Genomic DNA, 26,311 nt, shown 5'->3' with positions numbered 1-26,311 from the left:
TTTCAGTTCTGACCATATTTGGGTTAGAGTTCTGTTTTGTTTCCTGTGTCTAGTGCCAATTAGCTAAATCAGGGAGAAAGAAATGGTCACACGACTTTTTAGTATCCTTGAGCCGTTTCCCTGTGTAATACAGGCTATAGATTAGTGCCTTATATGGGTTTTGGTTTTGGCCACTGGATGTCGCAGCTATTGCTGTGTTTTCAAGAGGCCTGTTTAGCCACATGGTGGGACCGTGATGAAAGGGGGATGGAAATTGCTTGGCCAGTCTTTGCCTTCAACCTGTATAAGTAAGCATGTAAAAGGAGGAAGTTGTGCTAAAATGCCTTCTTTCTTTTTTTGTTATTTTCTTAGCCAGAACATCTCTATTTGAACCCACACTGATACACACCCGCTACTCCTACACAGTGGAGCAGGGTTGACCCCTAGTCTAGCTTCCATGAAGCGTCATGGGTGGAAATACATTCTAGTAGAAAGAGTAGGAAATCCCTAAAACTTCCAGCCTCGCATACCACAGTTCTTACCTGTCACTGTTTGCCCACCTCTAATGATTTCATATACATCTTTTGAAAGCTAAAAATAAACACTGTCTAAGCTTATGTTACATTTTTAGTCAAAAGGGAGAAATCCTATTCCTTTTTGAAAATTTTAAGTGTTATGGCTTTAAAAATAGCTATGTAGTTCAGTTCTTTGAGATTTTTGAAAAGAGGATTTGCAGTAACGTATCATCTCTGTCTTTTAAACATTTATTACACTAGTTGTTTTAAAATAGAAAAAATAAAATGCTTCTATTTTACCTTTTTTTATTTCAGAAGCATTATTCTGTTTATTAACAGTGTCCCATCTACTGCATAGAAAACTTTGAGAATAGTATATATATTTTAAATGTTTTCACTGACTCACTAAAAATGTTAAATACACATACACGTATACACATGAGCATACTTGTACCTTTGTCTCTGGGCAAACAGAGGTGGGACTGTTAGTGGTCCATTTGGGAAAACAGAGCACCTCAGAGAAGGAGGTGAGTTCTTCATGCCTGTGATTTCTCTTTTGGCGCTCCCCTCCTCCTGCCCTGGCTTCCATGGCGGCAGTGGTGGGTAAGCACTCTGGTGTTCTCTTATTGAGGTGCTTTGCCTGTCACTTGAGCAAGCTCGGGCATTCCTTCCTCCTCATGCTCCTGGAATAGGGAACAGGGATCTTGTGCCTGCAGTGCACAGAGTGCTGCAGGTGCCTCTCAGGGGCGACGGGCTGCCAGGAAATGTGTTTTATGTTAAATCACAAACCCTCTTGAGTTCTGGGTACTGGAATTCATACCAATGGGTGAGACTGAGGGTGAATGAGTTAGTGCATATTAATCTTGGTTGTTGAGCTTCCAGACCTACCCAGTCCAAAGTTTGATGCTATGTAGTCAGTGGTTTGTGGGGCTGGATGCCAGAAGGCTGTCTAGTGTCCATTGTAAAAAGAAGATTCATAGAGCCAGCTTCAAAGGTCACTTGTTTTCTTTTTGAAAATCAGAATATCAACAACTGTGATATATCCTGCAGGGCTTTTGCAGTTTCTTCTTTTCTGTATTCTGAAATACTGGGTAGAGAGTGGCTGAGGAGGAGATTGCCAGAGAAGTTGCCTTGCTCAGTGCTTTGCCCCAGGAATGCCTCGAATCTGAGTGGACTTCATCCTTTGCAGCAGCTCTGAGCCTTGCCTGTTTTCCTATTCCCACGTGTAGCTAGTGTCTAGTGTCAGCTTTGCTCAATGTGACGGAAGCATTTTGCAGAACTATTGTAGAAAGCTGCCTTATAGTTGGCTTGATAAGCATAATTCTCTCACCACAAACTTACAGATCATTACAGGGCAGGCTTAGCTACTTTAGTTGCTGTGACTGAGGAATCCCTTCTGGAAGAATAAATGGAAAGGAAGGGTTTTCCGGTACTCCAGTTGCACTGGCCATTGTGAAAAACCAGCTTCTGTTTTCAAATCTTCCCTTATTTTTATTTTTATTTTTTTTTTCCAGCACTTGGGCCAGAACTTATTCATTGTAAGCGAATCCCCAGGTTCTGATGATGTCCTGGGCTTTTCTTGTCTTAGATCATGGAGTGTGCATGTGGCACTGAAATAATTTTCTATGTATTTAAAGAAAAATGCACCAGGATAGTGTCTGTGCACATGACTGTTGGAGGAAAGTCTACGAAGTACCTGGTTTGGTAAGTGCTGTTGTGCAATCTGAGGGCCTTACTTCTTCCTCCCCTTCTCCCTTCTTCCCACCAAAGGAAAATATTCCTCTTAATGATTTCTTAGTTCAGTTTACTGAATGATTGCCACCTGTAATTTCTCTATGGATTGTGCAGACTCAACATGAGACATTCCTTTCTGCTTTCTGGAGGGCTCCAGAGGCCTCTCTCTTTGATAATTTTTTTTCATCTGTTGACAAAAGCAATGAACTTTTTTCAAATTTAGTGTTGATGAAAAGTTAGGGCTGAGTGATTACCTTAGCCGCAGGGTGACTGAGCAGGGACTTTAGAAGAAAATCCTGAGCTTTCTTGTCCATTCCCAGACATCCAGCTCCTATTCTAGTGCCTCTTCCCTGCAGGGCAGGGACTCCTTGGGAAAGTGAGGAGGTGGGACGGGCTGGGCCGTGTGTCCCAGGTTTCGCAGGACTCAGGGTTATGCTCCGCTTGAATCTGGTAAAAATAAGAACCTGTGGAACTCCCTGATTCTCTACCCTCTTCCTTCTTTCTGCGAGGCAGAAGAATAATATTTTTAAAGGTTATTTTGTTTTAGTTTTAAATAGCAAAACACAAGCTGCATTTTTATTTATTATGCATAAGAAAGGCAAATCTTTTTACAAAGTGTAGAGTTGGAAACTCTGGGAAAACTTACTGAAATACACAAATGCTTCTGTCTCTGTAATGTGCAATATGCTTTGCAACTGTAGATTATATTTTATGCTTAATCTGTAAATAAGAAATGTATTTAAATTAAAAGGGAGCTTTTTGTAAAAGGACCAAATGTTCTTTTATAAATGTAATAAGGAATACCTTGCTCTTTAAAATTTATTAGGAGTTTTATGAGTAATTTTTATTAAAATATTCTTTTTTTGAGTTGTCAAAAAAAAAAAGGACTAAGATGATAGTAGTCTTGAATACTGAGTTATTTTATTTTTTTGTTATTTGCATTCTCTAAATTTTGATTTTTTTTTTTTTTTTTTGAGACAGAGTCTCATGCAATCACCCAGGCTGGAGTGCAGTGGTGCGATCTCAGCTCATTGCAACCTCCACCTCCCAGGTTCAAGCAATTCTTCTGCCTCAGCCTCCTGAGTGGCTCGGACTACAGGTGTGCAACACCACCCTTGGCTAATTTTTGTATTTTAGTAGAGATGGGATTTTGTCATGTTGGCCAGGCTGCTCTCAAACTCCTGACCTCAGGTGATCCACCTGCTAGGATTACAGGCATGAGTGACCTGTTTAAAGTGTCCTAATTTATTTGAAAATTTTACTAAGTCTTACCTAGACTGAGCTTCTCTCTCCCAAGTGGCTCAAGTCCTTCCTTCTTACGTCTATTCACATCTGTTTCTTTGCCATGTCCAGCATCCCAATTCAGTCTTTCATCATTGCTGGTCTGGACTATATGCAACATCGCAGGTGCTTGCCCTGCTCTTTTCTCTTTACAATTTCACCCACATGACATTAGCATGGTAATCTCTTTTTATTTTTAAAACAGGGTCTCTCTCTGTTGCCCAGGCTGGAACACAGTGGCACAATCTTGGCTCACTGCAACCTCCACCTCCCGGGTTCAAGCAATTCTCCTGCCTCAGCTTTCCAAGTAGCTGGGATTACAGGCGCCCGCCACCACGCCCAGCTAATTTTTGTGTTTTTAGTAGAGACGAGGTTTCACCATATCGGTCAGGCTGGTCTCAAATTCCTGACCTCAGGTGATCTGCCCGCCTCAGCCTCCCGAAGTGCTGGGATTACAGGCGTGAGCCACTGTGCCCGGCCGCACGTTAATCTTCTTAAAACACGACCCTGATTATGAGAGTCCCCATACTGGAAACGCACGGCTCTACTTACCAGAGGACCAAGTCCAGACTCCTCACCTGAGCATCCTAACGCAATCCAGCCCACATTCCCCATCTCTCTCTCTGCTGCGCTAGCAGGCATGCACCCTGGCCTGGCCCTCTCTGTCATCTGAACCCTCTGTATTTCCTCACCTTTGAGACTTTTCTCAGTTACTCTCCTTACTTGTAATATTACTGTCTTTATCCATTAAATCCTATCCGGCCTCTAACATCTACCTCAAAACTCACTTAAATAACAACAGCTAACATTCTATCGCTGCTATAACCGGTGAAAAACTTTAAGTTTTAAAAAGAATAACGACAGTTAACAACTGAGCACTTACTACGTGCTATGCAGTGTCCTAATTGCTTAACCTGTGTTTATTAATGTGATCCTCACAACAACCTGAAGGTAAGTAGCAGTAGCAACCTCATTTTACAGATTACGAATCTGAGGCATGTCACACAGATTGAGGTCACACAGCTAATAAGTGGCCAGCTGAGCTGCTAACGCAAGCTGTATGGCTGCAGACTTCACCCTCAACCATCAGGATGCACTCTCCGACTAGTTCCAAGCCTGTTTTCCTCTGACCATCTCAAGAGAAACGGACCTTTGCCCTCTGAATTCCTAGATAATGTAAGCCAATTCCTGTTTGCATTAGCAATGCTATCACCATGACTCCCGGACACTTTGCTGAAGCAGTAAACAGGAGAGAGAAAAATCTTGCCTCAAGGAGCTTCTATTCTGGGGAATAAAGATTTGCTAATATCCTTATAAGAGAGAAATAAATTTGTGAAGAAAGTCAATGACAAATGTTGTCGCCTGGCCCAGGAGCAAAGCCCAGGGGCCTCTGGTGTCCAGGAGCTCACCTGTACTGCTCCTGCTCGTAGAGGTCCGCCACAATCGCCAGCAGGCGGCTGATGAAGGACTCGCTGTTGCTGTCCTTGTTTGCCTGCGCAGCCAAGAGAGTGCATCTCTTCTCTGTCTCTGCCAATTTCTTCTGCAGCTTGACATACTCTTGCCGTAGAAGCATCAAGTGCTTCTCCAACTTGGCCACCTCCTCTGCAACGCAAACAAAGCATCAAGTTTACCGTGGCTGGTGTAAAGCAGGCAGCATTCACTGTGCCCTCATCACACAGATGGGAAAGACACCCAAGTGACCGGCCCCTTGGCAGTTCTACTATTTCTTAGTGCTAGTCCTACAGGATCAAGAATGGCTTCGAGGGCTGGGTGCAGTGGCTCACACTTGCAATCCCAAACTTTGAGAGACCAAAGCAGGGGAATCACTTGAGCCCAAGAGTTCGAGACCAGCCTGGGCAATATACTGTCTCCATTTTTTTAAAGTATTCATTAAAAAAAAAAAAAAAAGAAGAAGAATGGCTTTGCTTCAGGGTGCTGGAGCAAGAAGACCATCATGGTTACAGGGATTTCTCCTCTCAGAAGCTCAGTGTTCAGTAGATGACAATGAAGAGATATACACTAAGATGCCAACAGGCACCTGCCCTGCCAATCCTTTCCCATAAAGCCAGGAGTCTCCAGGAGAAAAAGCTATCAAAATCACTTATGAGATTTTTTGAAACCACTAACAGTAATAACAATTTCCTAATTTTTCCATGTTCTTCTAAAAGCTTTATATAAATTCCCTCATTTAATTTTTTTTTTTTTTTAAGAGATGAAGGTCTCACTCTGTTGCCCAGGCTAGACTCAAACTCCTGGACTCAATCGTTCCTCCTGCTTCAGCCTGGGACTACAGGCACATCCCACTGTGCTCAGCTTCATGTCATCTTTACGACAAGCCTATGAGGCAGGTACTGCTACATTCCACGCCCATTTTACAGAGGAGGACACTAGGGCACAGAGAGGTTATGATTCCCCTAGGCTGCAAGGCTGGTGAGAGGACGGGCTGGGATCTGAGCCCAACATTCTCATTCCAGGGCCTGTGATCATATTAACTATCCCCAACCCTGACACCTGTCCTCCTTCAGGTGACAATCAGGGCAGTCAATAAGGGTTCAGATGGAGGCAAGTCAACTTCCACAGGTGCACTGGGCAGGTAAAAAGGTTGAGAACCACTGTCTTTGATTCATTCAATGCAACAAGCATCTATCCAGCGTCCACTAGGTGCTGGACCCTGCACAATGATAAGCGCACTCTGATATATCTGTCCTCAGAGCTCCGAGTTACTGAGAAAAACAAAGAGAAACAATTTTTTTTTTGAGACAAAGTCTCGCTCTGTCATCCAAGCTGGAGTGCAGTGGTGCAATCTAAGCTCACTGCACCTCTGCCTCCCAGGTTCAAGCGATTCTCCTCTGGAGTAGCTGGGTCTACAGGTGAGCACCACCATGCCCGGCTAATTTTTCTATTTTTAGTAGAGACAGGGTTTCACTACGTTGGCCAGGCTGGCCTTGAACTTCTGACCTTTTGATCCACAAATCTTGGCCTTGAACTTCTGACCTTTTGATCCACAAATCTTGGCCTTGAACTTCTGACCTTTTGATCCACCAATCTTGGCCTCCCAAAGTGCTGGGATTACAGGCGTGAGCCACTGCGCCTGTCAACAATTTTTTTTTTTTTTTGAGACAGAATCTCACTCTATTGCCTGGGCTGGAGTGCAGTGGCGCAATCTTGGCTCACTGCAACCTCTGTGTCCCGGGTTCAAGCAATTCTCCTGTCTCAGCCTCCCAAACAGCTGGGACAACAGGTGGCACCACCACGCCTGGCTAATTTTTGTATTTTTAGTAAAGACAGGGTTTTGACATGTTGGCCAGGCTGGTTTCAGACTCCTAGCCTCAAGTGATCCTCACATTTCGGCCTCCCAAAGTTTTGGGATTATAGGCATAGTTACCACGCCCGGCCAGAAGTCAAGTAACTTTTTTTATAATTTATAATTAAAATAATTACAACAGTCAAATGCAAAACTACAACTCTACATTAGAGACCTGGAAGGTAAAAACAGCTATGAGAGCCTATATAGAAAGTTAATTTAAGAGGTCAGGAAAGGCTAAGGAAGCAAACAGTCATGAAACTTCTCCTTCATCTGGGGTCTGGAGTCTTGAGAAGGGATGAGACAGGGGATTTATGTAACCATGCAAACTGGCAGCTTTATCAATCAAGGTCTCCATGGCTCCACAGTGCTGCTACAATCATCCCCCGGGCCTTGGTCCCTTCCCCACTCCCTACTCCACACCACAGACATTCCAAATCTTGACACTGCCCTCAAGCCCATCTCCGATCCAAGCTGCCTCATTCCAGCCCAATGCCCTGAGAAATACTGCCAATAACTCCCACAGTGCCAGCAATGATTCCCACACCCCTCTGCTTCCTTGAAGAGGGTATTAAGAGGGAATCTCCTTCCCTTCCAAGTTTAATCCCCCATGTGCTCCCCAAATCTCTTCACGCTCCTCAGGACCTTCGCTTTATCATCCACAACCCATCTCCTGCAACTCCAGTCTCTCTTTCAACTGGGTGGTTCGAGACAGCACATAAACCAGTTCGAGTCTCTATCTATTAAAGCCTCCTACTTCCACATCACATCTGAAACCCTCAGCCCCTCCATCTCTAGCTACCACACACCACTGTCTCACCTGCCATTCCCTCGTTCTGTCCCACCATTCCCTTGAAACTCCTCTCAGCCATGATCTTCCAATTCCCAAATCCAGTGGACTCCTGCCAGTGGCTCTCCTCCTAGACCTCTGACAGCACATCACACTGTTGTCCATCCCTTTTCTTCCCTTATTTCAGCAACCACAGCAACCACAATGCCACCCTCTTATTCTGGTTCTCTGTCTCTTTCACATGCTTCCCTGCATCCTTTATTTTTCTATATTATATGTATAACATATACATACATCCTTAGCTTAAGGACTAAAAATATTTATGAACACTGAAAATTGAATTTCATATAATTTTCACATCATGATACATGATATGATTTTTCTTCAACCAGTTAAAAATATTTAAGATATAGTTAATATTTACAGGTTACTTTTATATATTACATGCATAACATATACATAAATTCTTAGCTTAAGAACTGCACAAAAACAAGTCAACAAGTCTCAGGTCAGATTTGGCTGAGAGGCCAAACAACCCCTGTCCCCCTGTTGTAGGTGATTTTAAAGAATAAGGAAGCTGTAATCCCAGCACTTTGGGAGGGTGAGGCAGGCAGATCACAAGGTCAGAAGATCAAGACTGTCTGGGCAAACAAGGTGAAACCCTGTCTCTACTAAAAATACAAAAAAATTAGCTGAGCGTGGCAGTTCCCGCCTGTAGTCCCAGCCACTCAGAAGGCTGAGGCAGAAGAATTGCTTGAACCCAGGAGACAAAGATTGCAGGGAGCCAAGATCGCGCCACCGCACTACAGCCTGGGCGACAGTGCGAGACTCCTTCTCAAAAAAAAAAAAATTAGGATGTTGGCTGGGTGCAGTGGCTCACACCTGTAATCCCAGCACTTTGGGAGGCCGAGGCAGGTACATCACCTGAGGTCGAGAGTTCGAGACCAGCCTGACCAACATGGAGAAACCCCATCTCTATTAAAAACACAAAATTAGCCAGGCGTGGTGGTGCATGCCTGTTATCCCAGCTACTTGGGAGGCTGAGGCAGGAGAATCGCTTGAACCCAGGAGGAGGAGGTTGCTGTGAGCCAAGATCGTTCCATTGCACTCCAGCCTGGGCAACAAGAGTGAAACTCCGTCTCAAAAAAAAAAGAATCAGGATGTTAAAACGACAGACACATGGAGCCAAATGAAAGGGGAAGCAAGCAGTTATCTATCTTGGATGCCTAGAATTCTGTAACTTCTCAGTTCTTAACAGACCCCATGCCACGACAGCCGCTGCATCTCCAGGACATGCCTCTCCCCAAGCTTCCCTCCCACCCCAAGGCAGACATCTCTTCGGCAGTTGTGCTCCTGGCTGCCCGTCAATCACACGCTTCGCCTTCACCGATTTCTTAAGAGTCCTCTTTAGTCACTACTCCCTGCCTTCCCTCCCGAACCTTCTGAAACTGGGCTTCTACTCACCTCACTCTACTAAACAGTCACAATGATAAAATCACCCACTTCAATGACCTTTTCCTTATTCTTCGAGCTCCTCCATCTCCCTGTAGCACCCGACTCTCAAACACCCCATTCTTAAAACTTGGCTTCCTAACTCTGTACTCCACTTTCTTCCTAACCTTGTTACAGATCCTTCACCTCCTATTCTGACCACCCACTTTCTAAAAGGGCACAGTCCTGCAACGTTCAGACCTAAAACTCAACTTCTGCTAAATTTTCTTCCTTGAAGGTGGTCTCATGCATGCCCATACTCTATTGTCACTGTTATAAAAGTGGACCCAAATCTCTTTCTTTCAACACCTCCTGCTGAAAGAATGACCAAATGGTACTAACTCAACAAGTCCAAAATCAAACTTCCCATCTTCCTTAAATCAAAGCCTTCCTCCTCCTTCATGTTATCAAGGCTCTACGCCATCAATGTACAGGCTATGATAATGCATTTATAACAGTATACCAAACATACAAAATATTTAGAGATGAATTTAACAAAATGTGCAATGCATGCACACCGAAAACTGTAAAACACTGCTGACAGAAATGAAAAGCAACGTAAATAACAGAATTCTATACTACGCTCATGGATTGGAAGGCTCAATATTGTTAAGATGTCAGGTCTCTCCAAATTGATCTATAGATTCAATACCTTCCCAACAAAAATCCCAGCAAACTATTTTTGTAGAATTTGAAAGAATGATTCTAATTTTTTTTTTTTTTTGAAACAGGCTCTCTCTCTGTCACCAGCCTGGGGTGCAGTGGCCTGATCATAGCTCACTGTAGCCTCGAGCTCTTGGGCTCAAGTGATTTCCCTACCCCAGACTCCCAAGCGCTTAAACTACAAGTGAGGACTACCACACCTGGACAATTTTTTTAAATGTTTTTGTAGAGACAGGGTCTTAGTATGTTGTGCAAGCTGGTCTTGAACTCCTGGCCTCAAGGGATCCTCCCACTTTGGTATTCCAAACTGCTGGGATTACAGATATGCACAACCATACACAGCTGATTCTAAAATTCAGGTGGAAATGCAAAGTCTAGCCAAAAAAATTCTGGGTATGGGGAAAGAAAAAGAAAGGTTTAGCATTTACATGACTCAAGGCTGGTAATAAAGTTACAGTAACTAGGACAGCATCATACTGGCATCAAGATAGACATCCAGAGCAATGGAATATAACAAAATCCAGAAAGAGACTTTCACATATATAACCAAATAGTTTGACAACAGTGTCAAGGCATTTCAACGAGGAAAGGACAATGGGACCAGAAAAATTGGATATCCATATGAAAAAGGCAAATCCCTATCTTAGATGCCACTATATATATAAATTAACTCAAAATCATATATCTAAACGTAAAGGTTAAAACTAGAGCCCTCCTAGAGCCAGATGGAGTCCCAGCTACTCAGGAGGCTGAGGAGGAAGGATCACTTGAGCCCAGGAGTTTGACGTTATAAAGCACTATGATCACATCTGTGAACAGCCACTGCACTCCAGCCTGATAAAACAAAAATGAGCTTCAAATCATTGCCAAGTAAAATTTTTAAAAATTAAATAAAAATTTAAAAAAACAAAAACTACCTAACTTCCAAACTAAAACAGAGAAAAAATCTTAGTGGCCTCAGATTAAGCAAACATAAACTGTAAAAAAAAAAAAAAAAAAATACAGAAGAAAAATGGCTAAATTTGACTTTACCAAATTTTAAAAATTGTTCTTGAAAAGTTATAAAAAAATAAAAAGGCAAGCCATAGACTGAGAGAAAATATTTGCAAAACATCCAACAAAAAACTTGCAGACAAGGCCGGGAGCGATGGCTCATGCCGTTAATCCCAGCACTGTGGGAGATCAAAGTGGGTGGATCACTTGAAGTCAGGAGTTTGAGACCAGGCCGGCCAACATGGAGAAACCACATCTCTACAAAAAACACAAAATTAGCTGGGTGTAGTGGCACATGCCTGTAGCTGTAGCTACTCAGGAGATGAGGCAGGAGAATCACCTGAACCTGGGAGGTGGAGGCTGCAATGAGCCGGTATCACACCACAGCACTCCAGCCTGGGTGACAGAGTGAGACTCCATCTTTAAAAAAAAACAAAAGACTTGCAGACAGATTATATTAAGAACTCTTACAATTCAGTAAGACAACCGAATAAAAAAGGGCCAAAAAACCTGGAGACTTCACCAAAAAAGATAAATGTCTACAAATAAGCATATGAAAAGATGTTCATCATTAGTAATTAAGATGCAAATTAAAATCACAATAAAATACCACTACACACCCCTAGCATGGCTAAAATTAAAAACTCATGGCAAAGGTTTAGAGAACTAGGCCGAGCGCAGTGGCTCACATCTATAATCCCAAAAGTTTGGCAGGCTGAGGCAGGAGAAAAGCTTGAGGCTAAGAGTTCGAGAACAGCTGGGCAACACAGTGAGATCCCTGTGTCCACAAAAAAAACTTTAATTAGCCAGGTGTGGTGGTGTGTACCTGTAGTTCTAGCCACTCAGGAGGGTGAGATGGGAGGATTGCTTGAACCCAGGAGTCTGAGGTTGCAGTGAGCTTTGATCATACCACTGCACCCCAGCCTGGGTAACAGGGTGAGTCTCCATCTCAAAAAAAAAAAAAAAATTGGAGAACTAGAAGCTAGAAGCCTCATACATTGCTAATGGAAATGCAAAATGGCATAATCATCCTGGAAAAGTTTGACGCTTTCTTATCAAGTTAAACATATACTTGCTTACGGCCAACAACTCCACCTCCAGGTGTTTCCTCAAAACAAACACAAAGATTTCTATCTAAATGTTCAATGAAGCTTTATTCATAACAACGAGAAACAACCTGAATGTCCAGCTGGTAAACCAACACAAACCGTCACCTATCCAAATAAGAGAATAGGACTCAGCAATAAAACAGAAAGGACTGATGCAAGACACATGAGGTACAGATGTAGCTCAAAAGCAATATGCTATGTGAAAGAAGCCAGGCATTAAAGATTACATACTGAATGATCCCATATGAAAGTGTAGTTTCATAGTAGGCAAATAAGGATCACTTGAGGTCAGGAGTTCAAGATCAGCCTGGCCAACAAGGTGAAACCCCATCTCTACTAAAAATACAAAAATTAGCTGGACCGGGTCAGCACACGCCTGTAATCCCAGCTACTTGGGAGGCTGAGGTAGGAGAATTGCTTGAACCTGGGAGGCAGAGGTTGTAGTCAGCCAAGATGGTGCCACTGCACTCCAGCCTGGGCAACAAGAGTGAGACTCTGTCTCAAAAAAAAAAAAAAAAAAACAATAACAACAACAACAACAAACATAGTAGGCAAACTATAGCAAGAGAAAGCAGATCAGTGATTGCCAGAAGCCACGGGAATGAGACTGACTGCAAAGGAATTCAAGGGAAGTTCTTATGGTGATAGAAATCTATCATGATTGTGCTGGTGGCCATATGACTGTATATATTTGGTATATACAGTTACAATTAGTAAATTTTATTGTCAATCACACCTCAATAAATCTAACAACTCCTTCCTCTGGGATGTACCATGACATCTTTCTATTTCTTGCTGATCACACCAACATTTCCTTGAGGCCTTAGCATCACTTACACACATAACCTGTTGCCCTTCTCATCCTTCCACGTCTCTATTCTATCCCACATACACTATTAATAATATTCCTAAAACACAGCTTACCCAACCAAACAATTTCAGCTGGTTCTCCACTGTCTACAAAAGTACCACTTTCCTAATATGGCATTCTGATTGGCGTAGGTTTCCTGATCCCAGAAACCATCTTATTCACTTCACTGGCAGTATCTTGAACTGTGCGGCACACATGGTCTTTGAGCATTCAGAAACTGCACACAGAAGAATTTTAGAAATCTTCCGACTTTACCTACCATGGTAGGCTGAAAAATGCCCCCATCCCCATAAGATACTAATATCCTAATCCCTGGAACTTGTGAATGTTGCCTTATATGACCAAAAAAAGTGTCTCTGCATTGACCAAACATCGTCATGCAGCACATAACTGTTCATGTATCCTTATAAGAGGAAGCAGAGGGAGATTTGACCCACTCAGAGCAGAAGGTCATGTAAATACAGAACAGAGAGAAATGTGAAGATGCTGTCCTTGCAGACTGGAGTGATGCAGCCACTAGCCAAGGAATGTCAGCAGCCTCTTTCGGCTGAAGAATCAGGAAGATTTTCTCCTGGAGCCTCCAGAGGGAATAGGGCCCTACTGACAGCTTGATTTGAGCCCAGTGATACTGATTGACGACTTCTGTCCTACAGGGTCATAAGAACACAGTTCTGTTGTTTTAAGCCATCCCACTTGTGGAAATTTGCTACAGCAGCCACAGGAAACTGAAACACCTATCCCTACAAAACAAAAATTCTGTATAGTAAAAGATTTTAATACCCTAGTAACTTTTTGCTACATTAGTGTCAACATCATTTTATGGAGTAAAGAAAATGTATACTTTCCTGTAATATTTTGCAATAAAAGAGAAAGTGGGAATATTTTTGATGTCTCCTATAGCAGTTAAGTTCTTCACATTCATCTCAGATTCTAACTATACTGAAAAAGTAATATGCTAACAGTGAAATTCACTTGGGTTAAGTGAATTGCCTACAATCACACCATTAGCAGAAGATACAGCCAAGATTTGGCGTCTTAAGCCAGAGCCCAATCCATTAATACCATGATGCCAGATTTCAGCTCCAGCATCAGAACATCAAGATTAGCCATTAATTAATCCAGGAATTAAATGAGTTGCATTTCCTTCCGTAAATGCACTCTACTCCCCTCTGGCCACCAGTTCTAACCCACATGGTATGCAGTAAGTCTTTTTAGAGTAACACCACCAACACCACTTACTCTAAGTCTTTAGAGCAAAGACATCTTCTTTCTCTACACTCCTGTAGTTCTTATATTCTAGCCAAAACTTTAGCAGTGAATTAGTGTTCTTCATGTAACTTTTTTTTTTTTTTTTTTTAGATAGAGTTTCACTCTTGTCACCCAGGCTGGAGTGCAATGGCCTGATCTCAGCTCACTGCAACCTCTGCCTCCTGGGTTCAAGCGATCTCCTGCCTAAGCATCCCAAAGTGGCTGGGATTACAGGCACCTGCCACCAAACCCAGCTAATTTTTTTGTATTTTTAGTAGAAATGAGGTTTCACCATGTTGGCCAGGCTGGTCTTGAACTCCTGACCTCAGATGATCCACCAGCCTCAGCCTCCCAAAGTGCTAAGATTACAGGCGTGAGCCACTGTGCCCAGCCTCTTCATGTAATTTTTTTTTTTTTTTTTTTTTAAACAGTCTTGCTCTGTGGCCCAGGCTGGAGTGCAATGGCACAATCTCGGCTCACTGCAACCTCCGCCTCCCTGGTTCAAGCCATTCTCCTGCCTCAGCCTCCCAGGCAGCTGGGATTACAGGCATGCATCACCATGCCTGGCTAATTTTTTTTTTTTTTGGTTTTTTTTTGTATTTTGGTAGAGATGGGGTTTCACCATGCTGGCCAGGCTGGTCTTGAACTGCTGACCGCAAGTAATCCACCCACCTCAGCCTCCCAAAGTACTGGGATTACAGACATGAGCCACTGCGCTCAGCCATGTAATTCTTTAATGACTAAATGATTTTATACCTATTCTGCTTTAACTATGTCCATTAGATAAAAGAGATATGACTGTAAAGGCTGTGATGACATTCGATTTTGAGAACCACAAGAATAATTTTTTGTTACAGGCTTCTATTAGGATCTTCCACATAAAATGTTAATCATTAAAGTTTCAACTTCCAGAAAATACTATCTTCCTTGTTGGCATCAGATTAGAAAAGCTCTTCACTGGTAATGAATTAACCACCACTACTGCTTTTCTTTTTTCTTTCTCTTTTTTTGAGACGGAGTCTTGCTCTTGTGGCACAAGATGGAGTACAATGGAGGGATCTTGGCTCACTGCAACTTCCATGTCCAGGCTTCAAATTCTTCTGCCTCAGCCTCCCAAGTAGCTAGGATTACAGGTGTGCACCACCACGCCTGGCTAATTTTTGTATTTTTAGTAGAGACAGGGTTTCACCATGATGATCAGGCTGGTCTCAAAGTCCTGACCTCCTGATCCGCTCACCTTGGCCTCCCAAAGTGCTGAGATTACAGGTGTGAGCCACCACACCCAGCCCACAAATCTGGATTTTGAAAAAACTCCCAGGTGACTGTACCGTGCAGGGTCCTCCAGGTTGAGAACTACTCATCTGTACTAACGGAATGAAGGAGAGAGGAACGCACAGATGTGAGAGGTATACAGCATCCAGGGGATTTGGTGACTGATGCAGATTTGCGGGGGAGTCAGGGATAACTTTTTGGTCAGCGACTTGAGAGTCTGGCTGAACAGCTGTGCCATTAACATGAACGTAGAAGAGAAAACCCAGTATAACTAGAAAGTACAACATGCACACTTACTTAAAACACTTTGCCTTCCCCCTCTGTTCTGCAAGTTCCATCAAGGTTAAGGTTGCGTCCTGCTCATTTTGTCATCCCTGGCCACAGTAGCTTGCCCCTACCGTAAAATAGATTTTTCCTGATGCAATTCAACTCTGATAGTTTTGTCTGCCTCTGTATTAAAGTCAGTGGCATGACTTACACCTCTTTCAAAAGCTCACCTTGTATAGCACTGACAATTGGGCTGGTTTCATAAGAGATGTACAACAAATATTAGCTAATTTCCACCAAATTCCCAAATTCCTGACTGGAAACATTTCCAACTTAAACATAACCACACAGTAGTATACCAGGCAAAGAGAATATGCCCAAAAGTGAGGTCAAAATATTTGTTCTCAAATCTATTCCTCCTCTGCCTGTTCGCAGCTCAGCCATTTGTCCAAGTCACCCCGACCTAGAACCCTGGAGTCATCTTTTAGCTTTGTCTCGCAGCAACATTTAAGCAGGTTTCAAAGGTCCTGTCTTGTATACCTTCTGTGGTCTTTCTCCCATCCATCCTCACCAGCCCCACAGCCTCCTACCAAATGGCTCAGCATCAATTGCTACCAGCTTGCTCTCTGGCTTCCTTTCTTCCCATGTCCATCCTCTACACTGCAGTCACTCCATCATGCCTCAGACGATTCCACTTACATCACTACCTTGGCCGATTCCTTTCAGAAGTATCGCCCCAGGACTCTCAGAATAAAATCCAAAAGCGTGACCAATGCCCTTAATTTTCTGGCCCTTAACATACTCTGCCAACCTCACATCCCACTAATTCCTTCCACCTAGAATAGGCACCTCTCCCCCATCTCATGTCCCCATGTCCAAAGGAGGGCCATTTTTCAAAGCTCAGCTCAAGCAACATCTCCTGCAATAAGATTTTCCCTGATCATCCAAAATACACTCTCCATTACTTACTTAAAAAAATCTCTCCCTATTCTGAGTTTTCAAAGTAACTCCTAAGCATGTTTTACCTTTCACCTTGCAATACTTTCTCATATACAATTTATTTTATCTCCCCTCCTAACTTCAGAACTCCCTGTGAATCAGCTTCAATTCTGGCTATTCTTGTTTAGCAATTACTTCTCCCTCTAGACCCATTCTATGGTTATCTCACCCTCCTCCCGCCTATACCTTCCTAGGCGGAGTTCAATAAATACCACAGGTTCTTGGTCTCCTCCATTCAACAGGAGATTCTGGGGACACGGCAATTCCTCATTTTGTTCATTTCGTTCCGCAAGGCTGTAAATCATGATAATATCTCAACTTGCCTACAGCAAAGCCACCTTGCCAGTGAGGGAATCCCGTGTATCTCAGCACAGTACAGTAGCTTCACTTTGACGTATCCACATAAAGGATAAATTTTATTTTCTCAGTAAAAATAATCCACAAGGAGAAAGCCAACAGCTACAGCTGGTGACAGCAGTGAAAGGAAGGAAAGGGAGAGAAAAGAAAAGAACGGTATAAAAGGAACAGTCCTTGAGAGGTCTCTAGACTACACATAATTATCAACGACCGGGGACATTTGATTAATAATTAAAACAATAAACAGATAAATTTCAAAACCAGAAACAGCAAAGTTCTTTCTTTCCTTATTTCTATCAACCTACACTGATGAAGCATTTTCTGGAACAGTGCTGTCTAAAGCACTTTTGGCAATGCTGCAAGTGTTCTATTGATCTGTGCTGTCCATTAGGGGAGCTGTAGCCACACGGCTATTGAGTACGTGGACTAGGACTCGTACAGCTAAGAAGTTCATTTTCAATTTTATTTAATTTTAATTAAATTTAAGTAAGCACATGTGGCTAGTGGCTATTGTGTTGGCCAATGAATACTCAGAACATGAAATGTTTTCACCACGTTACTTGGGTTGTTGTCAAAAGTATTCTTCTGATCAAATTCCATTGAGAATAAAAGTTTATAAATTTTCTGTTCAATATACTATTTACAAAAAAAAACCATTTACATTTTTTTTCCAATGTTTACTTTTACTGGAAAAGAAGTGGAGAGTGACTTTAGAGGACACTCAAGAAAGACCATGTGCCAGGATCAAAACATCAGGCACTGTGAAAAAAATGCCAGGCACAGTGGAAAAAGGCTCTTCCTGTGCTATTTCCTAGGATCTCCACAGCTACCTGTGAGTTAGAATGATCCCCCTTTTAAAGCTAAGGACAGACCGGGCGCGGTGGCTCACACCTGTAATCCAAGCACTTTGGGAGGCCGAGGAGGGTGGATCACAAGGTCAGGAGATCGAGACCGTCCTGGCCAACATGCTGAAACCCTGTCTCTACTAAAAATACAAAAAAATTAGCTGGGCATGGTAGCGCAAGCCTGCAGTCCCAGCTATTTGGGAGGCTGAGGCAGGAGAACTGATTGAACCCAGGAGGCGGAGACTGCAGTGAGCCAAGATTGCACCACTGCACTACAGCCTAGGTGATAGTGCAAGACTCAGTTTCAAAAAAAAAAAAAAAAAAAAAAAGCTGAGGACACTAAGACTGAGGGCAATTAACTGACTTGCTTACAATCACAGCTTAAGCTAGGATTTAAACCCATGTCCCGCTACAGAGTCTAAGCTCTGAAACATTATATCCTATTTTATTATTACTATTTTTTCGGACAGTCTGTCACCCAGGTTGGAGTGCAGTGGCACGATCTTGGCTCACTGCAACCTCTGCCTCCAGGTTGTAAGTGATTCTCCTGACTCAGCCTCCGGAGTAGCTGGGATTACAGACACCTGCTACCATGCTCGGCTAACTTTTTGTATTTTTAGTAAAGATGGGGTTTCATCATGTTTGTCAGGCTAGTCTGGAACTCCTGACCTCAAGTGATCTGCCCACCTCGGCCTCCCAAGTGCTGGGATTACAGGTGTGAGCCACTGTGCCCAGTCTTAAACATTATATTTTAGTTGCTAAACCAAAAATGGGCTGGATGAAAAGTAGGCTAGGTAACCCTTAGCAGACTTATGTTATCCAGAGCATAATAAAGGCTGGACCAGCCAGTTTGCCTGGCAAGAGGCTAAGGATGTATCCAGGCAACTTCTTTTTTTTTGCCATTTTTTTTTTTTTTTCAGGCAACTTTTCTTGATGGCTAGCAGGTGATGCTCAATAAGGATCACTACATTCCTTCAACCACAGGCATGATTCTAAACTGGGAGATACAGGAGTGAGCAAAACAGAACAAGTCCATGCCCTCATGGGGTTTACATTCCAGGGAGGGAAGCTCTCTAATGAGATGAGAACTGAACAGACACTGAGTGAAGAAAAGGGCATTAGCTGTGTGGAGACAGTGGCGGGCTGTTGAAGGCCAAGGGAACTGCAGGGACAAAGATGCAGAGGTAGCAGCATGTTGGGCACATACAAAGGACAGTGAGGAAGGCAGTGTGGCAGGGGCACAGTGAATGAGCAGTAGGAAAGAGGCTGAACATGTTCAGCGGGGGCCAGACCCTGTTAATACTTAAAGGCCCTTGGGAGAACTGTGAGAGTTGGGCACTGAGGGGCAGGAGTATTAAGAAGAGTGGGAGACATGATCTGATTCATGTTTTAAAGGGAACACTAGAAACTGTGTGAAATTAGGCTGGGAGAAAGCAAAATCTAGGAGGAAAAGTTAAAAGCAACCTTTTAATTGGAACCTTTTGAAGTAGCTGAGTTACAAAGGAAGCTTAGGGCTGGACGCGATGGCTTGCACCTGTAATCCCAGCACTTTGGGAGGCCCAGGCAGGTGAATAGCTTGAACCGAGGAGTTCAAGACTAGCCTGGACAACACTGCAAAACCCCAACTCTACAAAAAATACAAAAATTTGCTGCATGTGGTGGCACACACATCTGCAGTCCCAGCTACTTGGGAGGCTGAGGTGAGAGAATTACTTGAGCCCGGGAGGTGGAGATTGCAGTGAGCTATGATTATGCCAGTGCACTCCAGCCTAGATGACAGAGTGAGAGCCTGTCTCAAAAAAAAAAAAAAAAAAAAAAACTACAAATGAAGCTTAGATTAGCAGGATAGCCACAGAGAAGAAGAGTGAGGAAATAAAACTAATTTTAGGACAGACTTCAGCTAAATATATATGGTCAAATCAATAGCCATGGATAGATGGAAGGAAAGAAGGTTGTTCTCTAAACAAGCCACAAAAGCAGCTGTATACCCAACTCTCTCAAGGTTCTGTTTGCTATTCCTAGGCACCATCTCCCACATTCTCACACTACCTACCAACCACTATCAGGGATGTTCCCACTGAGTGTGCTTACAGATCATTCAACCTTATATGACACGGATATCTGCTATTTATTTATATTTAAATGAGTCTCTCCAAACAAGCATAGTGGGCTCTGGGAATCTGGTTAAAGCACAAGGAGTATTAATATCCCACGAAACATTTCCTACCTAACAAGCACCTTCAGGTTAATGAGCTAAATGGCCCAGCTGCCTAGGAAGTTTGCAACATTGTTTCTAAAAAGCTTAAATCCCAACAAAAAGTTGGGACACTAAAAAGGTAAAAGGGAAACCGCAGCAAAGGTAATGGCAAAGGTGAAAGAAAAACTTCAGCGGGGGTAGTGTCTCATGCCTGTAATCTCAGCACTTTGGAAGGTCGAGGCAGGCAGATCACCTGAGATTAGGAGTTCAAGACCAGCCTGGCCAATTTAGTGAAACCCCATCTCTACAAAAATACAAAAATTAGCTAGGCATGATGGCGGGTGCCTGTAATCCCAGCTACTCAGGAGACTGAGGCAAGGGGAATCGCTTGAACCCGCGAGGTGGAGGTTGCAGTGAGCCAAGATCACGCCACTGCACTTCAGCCTGGGCAAATGAGACTCTGACTCTGTCAAGAAAGAAAAGACAAGACTGCAGTCAGAACTTCATGACTGCTTACCTAGCTCTCTCTCTGCTAATTTAACCTTGAAAGGATGTTTTCTTTGTATCTTTAAGGAGAGATACCCCACTGGCAAGATGTCTCTCAAGGCAGGTGCTGGATTATGAGTATACTGACTCACCTGTGGCTCCTCAGGGCTGGAACCTGACTGTAAAGCACAGCAGGTGTGAGTGAAACTGCTGAGTGAAAAATCAGCTGCCCTCCACAATCTGAACCTTGGTAACGTATTCCCAAAACACTCAACTTACCTTCCTAATGTAAAAGCGCCAGACTACACATTACCTCACAGAAGTCCTTCCTGAACCTTTCTACCTACCTCACTCCTGTGGGCAACAGCTGTCTGCTGCGTAAAACAACACTCTGTGATTTTTTTTTTTTTTTTTTTTTGAGACGGAGTTTCGCTCTTGTTACCCAGGCTGGAGTGCAATGGCGCGATCTCGGCTCACCTCAACCTCCGCCTCCTGGGTTCAGGCAATTCTCCTGCCTCAGCCTCCCGAGTAGCTGGGATTACAGGCACGCGCCACCATGCCCAGCTAATTTTTTGTATTTTTAGTAGAGACGGGGTTTCACCATGTTGACCAGGATGGTCTCGATCTCTTGACCTCGTGATCCACCCGCCTCGGCCTCCCAAAGAACACTCTGTGATTTACCCAAAAAGTAACTTCAGGGAATGCCTTAGCTTTTTGCTCCTTTCCTTACTTCTCTGCTTTCAGGCAACATTCACCAAAAGATTCCCTGTCCAGGGAGGGATAAAAAGCAAAGACAAAAACAGTGCTGCCAGGCGCAATGGCTCCCGCCTGTAACCCCAGCACTTTGACAGGCCAAGGCAGTTGGACTGCTTGAGCCCAAGAGCTGAAGACCAACCTGGGCAACATAATGAAACCTAGTCTCTCTTTTTTTTTTCCTCTCTCTGTCTCTCTCTCTCTTTTTTTTTTTTTTTTTTTTTTTTACATAATATAGAAGTCATTTTATTGTTTTGCAACCTTTAACATTCACATGTAAAAACAGAAAATTCTGCCTGGAAATGCAAGTTGTACTACATCATAAGAAATTAAATCTGGCCGGGTGTGGCGGCTCACGCCTGTAATCCAAGCACTTCGTAGGCCAAGGTGGGCGGATCACCTGAGGTCGGGAGTTCAAGACCAGCCTGACCGACATGGTGAAACCCCCATCTTTAAAAAAAAAAAAAAAAAGAAAGAAAAGAAATTAAATTTAAGCTGGGCACGGTGGCTCACACTAGTCTCTCTCTTTTTCAAGACAGGCTCTTGCTCTGTAGCCTAGGCTGGTGGAGTTCACTGCAACCTCCGCCTCCCGGGTTCAAGAGATCCTCCCACCTCCCTAGTAGTTCGTGGCTTATCCTCCCAAGTAGCTGGAATTACAGGCACATGCCACCACACCTGGCTAATTTTTGTATTTTTTTGTAGATACGAGATTTCACCATGTTGCCCGGCTGGTCTTGAACTCCTGGCCTCAAGCGATCCTCCCACCTCAGCCTCCCAAAGCGCTGACATTACAGGCGCGAGCCACAACACTGGGCCAAGGCCTTGGCTACACCTACACACACACACACACACACACACACACACACTTTTTATAATCAGCCGGGTGTGGTGTCGAGTGGCCGTGGTCCCAGCTACTGAGGAGGCTGAAGCGCCACTGTACTCCAGCCTGTGCGACAGAGCGAGATCCTGTCTCAAAACACATACACACACACACGCGCGCGCGCACGCACATCCCAAAACCAACTGGATGCCAGTCCCAGTTATCTCTGTAACTTTGCCTACATTCCTTTATCAATAAAGGGCAAATGCACATGCCAGGCCTCCTTCACGAGGTTGTTCTGAAGTCTAATGTAAACGAGAAAAGGCGACCAACTGTCATGTGTGCCCAAATCTAAGATCCATTAAGTGATAGGTTCAGTCAAAGCTCAAAACCAACAGGACAGGTCGTGGCCAAGCACATTGCAGTCACTCAATAAACAAAGGTCAAATAAAAAATATTTTTCTCCAATGACGGGGTAAAGAGGAGAAGCGTGCTGGCCAGACCCAGCAGTGTCGCTGCACGGTCCTTAAAATGTAACTCCCTGTCTCTGGGCCTTCTTTCCCCCTACGTGTACAATGAGGCTTTGACAATGAAGACTTCTAATTACTGCTACATTAAGGGAGGCCGACCCTGAGAGACCAGAGTGCCTTAACCCGCAATGTCATGAAAAGTGCACCAGACCAGAGGGTGGGCACTGGACTGGGAGGCAAAGGCACAGAGGTCTGGTCCAAGCGGCCCTCTAGCGAGTAGTGTGACCTTGACCAACTCCCTTCCCGCAAACCCCTTCCTCCCGTCTTCATCAGCACGCCTGGCCTGAAGGCAGGGGCTGCTGCGGAGCCGGAGCCCCAGTGCGCCCGCCTGCCGCGTGGGCCAGCTCGGCACTGCCTCGCCCCCACGCCACCCCACCCCAGCCCAGCCCAGCCCGAGGAGTCCCACGCTCTTCCGCAGGCGAGGGATGGACCCCTTCCGGATGCAGACGTGCCAGGACAGCAGTTTCGATTTCTTAAGGAGAAGGCTTACTTCCCCCGGCGTCCTGGCACTCAAAAGCCTCCCCCGCTGCCCTCCGGCCCCGCAGCTGCACGCAGCACCGGCACGGGACCTCCCAGCCCCGCTCCGCAGCCGGCCGCAGTCCCGCGGGGCCCGTATCGCGGGAGGGGCGTTGCCATAGGAACCGAACTCCGGACCCCGGCCCGCGGAGGTCTGGCGAGGCTGGAAAGGAAGGCTCGCGAGACCCGCGGGGCCCCCATGCAACCACGCCCGGCCGTCCCCTCCCAGGGCAGCTTCGCCCGGCCGGCAGCGCCCCCACAGCTCCGCGTCTTCCCGCGCGGCTCCACAGAAACCCTACCTTCCGCCATGTCTGACCCGGCACTGCCCGCAGCCTCGCGAGAAGTGCGCGGAAGAGCCGGGGCGGCGCGGACCCGAGGCACCAAGTCTCGCGAGAATCCTGGGAGGCGCGGCAAAGGGCGGAGCCGCGGGGAGGAAAGGGCTGAATGAAAGTTGAGGGGGTGAGCTGGACTCCGCGGGAGTCGTTTTTGAAGCGTAGGCTGACAGATACCTGGGAGATGAGAGACGGTGTTGAAATGTGTAAGCCTTCTGATTGCGGCAGGAGACGAAAGGCGCGGAGGTGGTATGGGTAAGGAGGTGCTTGGGGGAGCTGCCCTGAGCCAGCCACACTGAGGCAAAAAGAAGGGTAGGGGACAACTTGCCAGGCTCCGTGGAAGTGCCGTCACTCAAGCGTCCCTCTGTTGAGAATGGTTTATAGGTGTGCCCGACGGTGAGCCTCTGGGGCCTGCAGAGTGGCCCGGCAGGCCGGGCTCCCCTGGACGCAAGCAGCCTCATCTGTTTATCGTGGAGTACCCTGCAAATATGGCCCGGGTCGTAACATAAAAACGACATGACATGGCCGGGCGCGGTGGCTCAAGCCTGTAATCCCAGCACTTTGGGAGGCCGAGGCGGGTGAATCACGAGGTCAAGAGATCGATACCATCCTGGTCAACATGGTGAAACCCCGTCTCTACTAAAAATACAAAAAATTAGCTGGGCATGGTGGCGCGTGCCTGTAATCCCACCTACTCAGGAGGCTGAGGCAGGAGAATTGCCTGAACCCAGGAGGCGGAGGTTGCGGTGAGCCGAGATCGCGCCATTGCACTCCAGCCTGGGTAACGAGAGCGAAACTCCGTCTCAAAAAAAAAAAAAAAAAAAAAAACTACATGAAAGTTGTAGTCCTGTCATAGCCGATTCCTGATTTGGCATGATGACTGTCATTAACCTCAGCAGCACCAGCCTAGAGTCTGGAATATAGCAGGTGCTCAGAATGTTTGAAGAGGTGTTTTCCATGGTGTGCTATTCTGGGAGTGGAGATCCGAGTTCGGGTTTGGTTCTGCAGCTGACTTGCTGTGTTGATTATGGGCAAGGCCTTGCCAACCTTATGCCGCATCTGAGTCTACCTCAGTTTCACGAGGAAATTGGAATAGAATTCGTGGTTCCTAAAGATTTGGAGGGCCATGGCCCCCTTTGAGAATTTGATGAAAACCAGAGGCCTCTCCCTTTGAGTAGCACACGTGCAGGAATAAACAAACGTGTGTCCTTTCAGAGCGTGCTTGGAGTAGATGCCCATGATCAAAGAACTCACCTGAAGGGATGGATGAGCTCAGGGGCTTGACTGCCTCTTCATCCGAACCTCGCTCTAAGGAGCCCTCTACCAGAGGCGAATGTACCCCTCTGTGAAAGGACTTCATGGTATCCCTGAGCCCTTGTCTTTTATTTTTGGCGGGGGCGAGGGGGGAGACAGTCTTGCTCTGTCGCCCAGGTTGGAGTGCAGTAGCACGATCTCGGCTCACAGCAACCTCTTCCTTCTAGGTTCAAGTGATTCTCCTTCCTCAGCCTTCCGAGCAGCTGAGATTAAAGACACCCACCACCATGCCTGGCTAATTTTTGTATTTTCAGTGGAGACGGGGTTTACCATATTGGCCAGGCTGGTCTCAAACTCCTGACCTCGTGATCCACCCTCCTCAGCCTCCCAAAGTGCTGGGATTATAGGCGTGAGCCACCGCGCCTGGCAGGCCCTTGTCTTTTGAGAGGACTCTTACAGGCTTGTAAGCCCTGAGTTACAGAGAACGTAAGTAAAGCCTGTGAAATAAAGCACTTGTAGTACTCAGTAAACTACAACACCCAACAGGTTTGGAGGGAGCTGTAACATTAGCTATAACCAGAAATACAAACATCTTGAAAAAGCTGAGCACTGAACATGGTGCATTTTAGACCTACTTCAGGTTTTGCCATTCAGATTCAGAGGAATGAAGCGTGGTGGTGTCTCAGGCAAGGAGCATGAAGAGGAAGGGAATAAATGCTGTCTGCCTTAGCTTCAAGAGTGCAGGGGAACAGACTCGGGAGGCAGTGCGCTATCATGGCAGGGCAGGAAGAGGAGGAAATTTACACTGAGAGTCCGATGAATTGGGTCAAGCAGCAGGCTCAACACATCCACGCTGTGGATGACCCTAGAAAAGTCAGTGTTCCTGAGCTCTGGTCTCCTCACCCGTGAAGAAGGGCTAACAGCACCCAGTACGTAAGGAAGGTGGTGGGACTGAATCCCAGCCATGCAACCTGTGTGCTTTACAGCGATGGCAAATCAGCCTGAACCTGCTTCCTCATGACAAATGATTACTGTGGAAGCTTCTTATAAGAATTTAACTGGAACCTTTAGGAAAAACACACAGCACAAGCTTGCTGCAAAAGAGAGTCTCAACGAATAGAAACTTGATTTCCAGTGCTCTTGTTGGGAATAAATGGAAGTCACTGTGAACACAAAGGTGCTAGTGTATTTATTCCTACTGGATACTGCTGAGAAGAGGAAAAAAAAATCATGTGTCTTGCCCAGGACTTTCTGTGCAGCTCCTGTCTTAGAAGATGTGTTTGGCTGCCTTTTGTGAAAGGCTTTTCCTTCAGTTTATTTACCTATGTGAACAGAATTCAAATTCTTTTAACCATTTCACTAAAGCTCAGTGAGGAGTGCCAACAAGCCAAAAAGCCTAATCCTACCTTGACAGCCAGATTACACACATCTGAAACTGAACTGAAATGCCACACCCAGAAAAGAATTTGATCTGTGAACTGAATCCTGGCAGGGTTGTAGGCCTCACCAAAGCAAAAGGGTTTGTGATAAGGTGGTTATTAGCCCTATCCCATGAGGGAGCGGAAAAGCAACATCTCTCCTGGAACCTAGTGCCTTGCACACACCATCAAAAACCTGTTCATTTGCATTTGAAGCAGCATGCAAATAAAAAGTTTTGGCTAATACCCTGATTATGTCTGTAACTGATGTAAGTTTGGTGTATCTA

At 45.0% G+C, this 26,311-nt stretch overlaps 1 protein-coding gene across 2 annotated transcripts in view; it reads right to left on the bottom strand.

The window, feature by feature from the left end:
* The window catches only part of ANKFY1 (ankyrin repeat and FYVE domain containing 1), a 90,987-nt gene extending 67,634 nt beyond the window's left edge, over nucleotides 1–23,353 (bottom strand). For both annotated transcript variants that reach the window (XM_064378069.1, XM_064378070.1), the window contains exons 1-2: nucleotides 23,320–23,353; nucleotides 4,919–5,111 (exon numbers count right to left, since the gene is read on the bottom strand). In XM_064378069.1, coding sequence (XP_064234139.1) covers nucleotides 4,919–5,111; nucleotides 23,320–23,329 — 203 coding nt within the window. In that variant the 5' untranslated portion in view covers nucleotides 23,330–23,353. The remainder of the gene's footprint in view (nucleotides 1–4,918; nucleotides 5,112–23,319) is intronic.
* Nucleotides 23,354–26,311: the final 2,958 nt, after the last annotated feature.

Source organism: Aotus nancymaae, unplaced genomic scaffold, assembly GCF_030222135.1.
Source record: "Aotus nancymaae isolate 86718 unplaced genomic scaffold, 86718_ANA_hifiasm-v0.15.2.pri h1tg000018l, whole genome shotgun sequence".
Taxonomy (NCBI): Eukaryota; Metazoa; Chordata; class Mammalia; order Primates; family Aotidae; genus Aotus; species Aotus nancymaae.
Note: the sequence above shows the minus strand (reverse complement) of the source record. Positions and strands in the feature narration are given on the sequence as shown.